Source organism: Mustela nigripes, chromosome 12, assembly GCF_022355385.1.
Source record: "Mustela nigripes isolate SB6536 chromosome 12, MUSNIG.SB6536, whole genome shotgun sequence".
Taxonomy (NCBI): Eukaryota; Metazoa; Chordata; class Mammalia; order Carnivora; family Mustelidae; genus Mustela; species Mustela nigripes.
The window spans coordinates 78310438-78315124 of record NC_081568.1 but is presented as its reverse complement, the minus strand read 5'-3'; the positions used below and the strand labels follow the sequence as shown (position 1 = coordinate 78315124).

Sequence of the window (4687 nt, the reverse complement as noted above, 5' to 3'; positions counted from 1 at the left end):
AGTGATGCTGCTGTCCCTATACCCAAGATGTCAGAGAACACCCCCTCTATGATCTGGAGTAATAACACAGCCAAAAGCTGGAGTTTCCCCCATTTTCACTCTTACCTCCAGGGGTAGAAACTTTCCCTTTCCCCATTTCCAGAGCTGGAACTCACTCCTCTCCCCCCATCACACTTCTGCTATCTCTAAGGCTGGAACTATCCCTCTATCTTCTGCCACCACCCCATCTCTAGGGTGGTAAAATGGATTGTGAAATCTCTGGGGCTGGAACCCATCTTCCAAAGTCTTGAGTGGCTCCAGCCCATCTGTGTCTCCACCCTGACTCTGTGACGCAGTCCACTGGGTCTGTGACCCATGGCCACTGGGGTTGGGGGCTGGGACAGGAGCAGGCCTGTCAAAAGGAGCTGGAGCCAGTATGCAACACAGCTGTAATGGTCTGAGCGGATTTATTGACAGTGAATAAAGGGCACTAAGCCCAAGCCAGGGCCTGGACCTCTTTTGCCAAGAGGGCAGGGGGCCTAAGGTGCTATTGCTTTAGGGGCCCACCAAGGGCAGGGGCCTGCTCCCAGCTGCCACGCTCTAGCAAATGGAGCGAGGTAATGGGGAAGGGGTCAGGCAGCCTGTTGGCAGGCAGGGGAAGTGAAAGAGACTGAGGGATGGGGTTGAGACTTCTCCCGAGGTCCCCCAGCCTGAGGCCATGCAACTCCAGATGGAAGTAGAGCTGGTTCCTCAGGTGGGGGGCAGTGCTGTCCAGTGGGGAGGAGGGCCTTCATGCCCACCCACCCCCTGGCCCTGCCAGCTGGTAGTCCATCAGCACACTGAAGAAGGAGGCTTGGAGGAGAGGAAGGGTAACAGTGTTGCTTTCTATTTAGGATGTGTCTCAGCTTTTCCCCTGGGGGCTGCAGGACCTTCCCTGTCTGCTGGAGCACATGCCTGCTCCCCACCACTAAACCAAAGAATTTGCAGCAAAGGCCATCCTGGGGAGTACAGTGAGCTAATGGGCTTAGGTGGTGTAAGTAGGGGGTGGGAAGATGAGATTATCTGATTTGGGGCCCAGGCAGACTCACCTCACACACCCCCTGCTCCCCGTGGTGGGGACACCTGTGAGAGAGAAGTGGTCAATAATGGGAGAACAGGATGTGGGTCCAATCAGTGCTACCTCCCCCTACCCCCAGGGTAGGAGGCAGTAAGAGCTGAGCCCACCATAGCCATGCCCATGCCTTCATACCTGGTGATCTGAGGTGTCCAGTTTGCTTGACTGTCCAATTGCCTCTCGACTGGCCAGTCCTGGGCTTGAGCCCTTCTCTCCAGCCCCAGGAATGGGCTCTGTGGAGGCTCTAGGGTTCCCCTCAAGTGCACAAGGGACTAGGCTGCCATCCCTGAGTCCTCCATTCTGCACTGGGGGACTGGCAAGGCCCGGGGGCTGTGGCCTTTCAGGGGGCACACTCTCAATGGCAGGTGTCCCTGCCCTGGGCTGCCCTCCCCCAGACCCCTGACTACCCCCTGTGTCCTGCCCTCCACCAGACCCCCAGCTCCTGTCCGTGGGAGAGCCATCACGATGCTCATGTAGCCCATAGCGCTTCTCAATGTGTGTCACCCGGAACCTGGGAAGGGAGGGAACACTGGGGCTTAAGACCACAACTCAGAGACTGCTAGGCTTCCCCCCAACTAGGGACATCTGGGTTTCATGGTCACTTCCCTCTGGCCTGGGGGAAGGGGGGAGACTTCCCCAGATTATGGGGCATATGTACAGCCTGACTTCTGCTGTAGCTCACTGTCTAGGAGAACAGAGCTGGGGCCCACCTTTGGAGTCAGGTGCCTGATCACTGGGGCTCCCACCTCAAACTCCCTTTCTCTGGGGCTTTCTGTCCCCACCTGCCCACAGAGAACACGGTGGTCTCTCCAGGCCGGGGGCGGCTCTTTCCTTCCTTGGAGCGTCCCTGACGAACAAGCGGGGGCCTCTTGTTGCGGCTGCAGTGGATACAAGGGGCTGCAGAGCCCAGATGCACTGTGTGATGATGGGAAGGGGCTCCATCTTGCAGGCTGGAGGTGGCATCCACGCTGGACGATAGGGAAGAAGGGAGCACAAGTGACACTACCATTTCCTTTCCTTTTCCATTTGTGTCTGTTCTTTCAGCTTCTTAAACCCCCAGATGCCTCGCTTTCCCCAGGCCCCAGCACTCTTGTATTTATCTAATAAACACAATATTCAGATTTTAGTCATCATGTGTTCTCTTTCCCAGGGTTGTTTGCTAAAAAGAGGGCAATGTTTAACCCAAAGGAATGGCACAAGGGATAAATGTCAGGCTTGATGATATCCAGATGGGAAGTATGGTTTGAAGGACTCAGATTTCTAGAAAACTTCTTTCTTCTTATAGGCTAGCCAGCTTTGCCTCCCTCCCGGCCCCCCAGACATGCGAGGACATTGGGAAAGGATTGTGCTGGAGGAGAGGGTACTCTCCAAGGCAAGCTAAGTCATGCTGGCCCTTGTTTCCAGCTCACCTGGACAGCTGCACTGTCCCTTCTCCTTCACTGTCCCCCAGCATCTCCTTCAAGGCCTCAGCATTGGCTGAGGGGAGAAGGAAAAGAGGGAGTCAGTGGAGGTGGAGGTCAGGGCAAGAGAAAGTTGAGCAGGGGTCAGGGGCGGGGAGAGTAAATGGCCAGCCTACACCCACCTTCATTTTGGATGATGCAGCGAACAATCCTCTCTACGGTGTCCTCATTCATGTCATCGTCTTCAGCTGAAGGATGAGAGGTTGGCAAGGAAGCAGGAAGTGAGTCAGCTTTGGGTGGACATTACCTGGTGGCTTCTGTGGCTTACTGCTCAAGACCTATCCCTTTGTCTATTTGCCATCATGCTGGATGTTAGCATTTGGGGGCCAGGGCAGAAAAGATGGGAAAGTCAGTGGGAGTCCAAGACTATCAACAGTGGGCCCTTCCCACCCATGCTGCCTTTCCTAGGCTTGCTTTCAGGGTGGTGTCATCCCAGTTGCTGACTCAAGAAAGCATCATTAAGCCTCCTTAAGGCTTGGTCAGGATTTGGCCTGGGTCTCTCGATCAGGAAGTCAGAAAGAGGTATGGGGTGAAGGAAATGGGAGGAAGGTGACTGAGCCGGGTTCTAGGCTCCTCACTCACGGGGCTGGAGCTGGGCATCGTCGGGCTCCGAGCCCCTCGACGTGCGGCAGCGGTAGCCCTTCTTCTTGAGCACGTGGCAGATCATGAAGCCTACGAGGCCCATGAGGAAGAAGACCAGCACAAGCAGGAAGAGCATGTATAGCCCATGTTGGGGCGGCTCCAGGTCAGGCTGTGGTTCCGACATGAGGCCCTGGGGGGCGAGCGCGGGCCAGGGCGCCTCCTGGGGGTAGGGGGCTGCAGCTAGGGACTGGGGGAGGGATAGGAATTCGGTCCTCAGGACCCGAAACCGACGAGCCTCTGAGGTCCGGCCCCACCCCCCCTACCCAACCAAGGAGCTGTCCGTGCCAGGGGTGCTGGTCCGGGGCAGGGGTGCCAGACGGTGGCTGCGCAAGCCCTCTTCCACGACCCTGATCCTGCTTCCCCGACGCCCAGAGCGTTCCCCTTTCCAGCTTGTCCTGAGCTTCCGTCCCTCCCAAGGACACTGCAGAGCGAGATGGGACGGAATTCTCAGGCGGCCGGCGCAAGAATCGCGCCTGAGTCAGCGTCCGCACCTCCTCCGCGTGGGCCTGAGCCAGGCCTTTGCAACCCCCTCCCCTGCCTGTATTCCCGCACAACGCCACCCCTTTCGTTTCCTCCCATCCTGACCACTTGGCCCACTCGGTACCGGTGGCTTGATTCTGGTTCCGGCTCCGGCTCGGGTTCCGGCTCCAGGGACGTCCTAGTCCGGCTTAGGGCCCCCGACGCCCTCCAGGCGCTCATCCCTTGCTTCCTCCCCCTCCCCCCCTCGCCGCCTCACCGGCTCCGGGCTCTGGCTGCAGATACCGGTGCCGCGGCAGGCGGGGGGAGGGAAGGATGAAGAGGGATGCGGGCTGGTTGGGAGCGGCGGCTGGCTCCGGACAACTCCGGCTGTGGGAAGGGGAAGGAAAGGGGGGGGGGGGGGGGGGGCGCCGCCGCAGCCGCCCTAGGTTCCCAAATGCCTTCTCCAGTCGCCAGCCCGGGACCAGGGGGCGGAGCGCAGGTGTGCGGGGCGGAGAGAGAGAGCCTTGCGTGCTTGTGAGCGCAAGTGTGGGGCGCGCGTGACTGCGCCGCCCCCCTCCGCCCCCCCCGGGGGGAGTGTGCGGCGCCGAGTCAGAGTTCAGGTGGGGAGGACAGGCAGTCAGAACAAAGTGCTCTCCACTGTTCTATCCCGCATGCTTGGCTCATCTCCTGCCCTCAGATGCCTCGATCTGGTGGATAGCCAGGAATCTTCCCACCGGACCACGGGAAGCTGGCTTTCTGCACCGGAGAGGGACGGAGTGGCGGTTCTCCGGAGTCTCCTAGACTGGTGACAATGGCCTGCGCCCCGTTTGGGGCAGCTGGCTGGACGAGATGTCTCGGATTCCCGAGGATCTGACCCCTGCCCCGGAGGAGATGACCCTCGCATCCTAGAACCGATGCTACCGGTCCTCTGCAGAGCGTAGATGCTAACGCTCCGGAACCTAGAAGGGCGAAGCCAAGCGAGGGGCGGAACTCCGCAGGGGGCGTGGTATGGGAGGCGGGGCCTGGACTTCCC

At 59.3% G+C, this 4687-nt stretch overlaps 1 protein-coding gene across 2 annotated transcripts; it reads right to left on the bottom strand.

The window, feature by feature from the left end:
* Positions 1-743: 743 nt before the first annotated feature.
* RELL2 (RELT like 2) lies at positions 744-4636 on the bottom strand. 2 transcript variants are annotated; one of them, XM_059417790.1, is made up of 9 exons: positions 3800-4636; positions 3481-3616; positions 3136-3382; positions 2676-2741; positions 2503-2569; positions 1876-2061; positions 1229-1604; positions 1068-1101; positions 744-831 (listed from the first exon to the last, which is right to left on the bottom strand). In XM_059417790.1, exons 1-8 carry the CDS (start codon positions 3892-3894, stop codon positions 1069-1071), a joined length of 1206 nt encoding a protein of 401 aa, XP_059273773.1. In that variant the 5' UTR covers positions 3895-4636; the 3' UTR covers positions 744-831; position 1068. The 2 variants fall into 2 exon arrangements, with proteins under 2 accessions (XP_059273773.1, XP_059273775.1); XM_059417792.1 differs by lacking the exon at positions 3481-3616 and having other exon boundaries at positions 3800-3890.
* Positions 4637-4687: the final 51 nt, after the last annotated feature.

What these genes read in the sequence shown, in the direction of transcription:
- RELL2 (XM_059417790.1), bottom strand. Translation starts at nt 3,894, where the DNA reads ATGAGCGCCTGGAGGGCGTCGGGGGCCCTAAGCCGGACTAGGACGTCC. An exon ending in GAACCAGAATCAAGCCACCG is followed by an intron (nt 3,617 to 3,799) that starts GTACCGAGTGGG and finishes CTCGCTCTGCAG; the next exon opens with TGTCCTTGGGAGGGACGGAA. An exon ending in TGGACACCTCAGATCACCAG is followed by an intron (nt 1,102 to 1,228) that starts GTATGAAGGCAT and finishes TCTCTCTCACAG; the next exon opens with GTGTCCCCACCACGGGGAGC.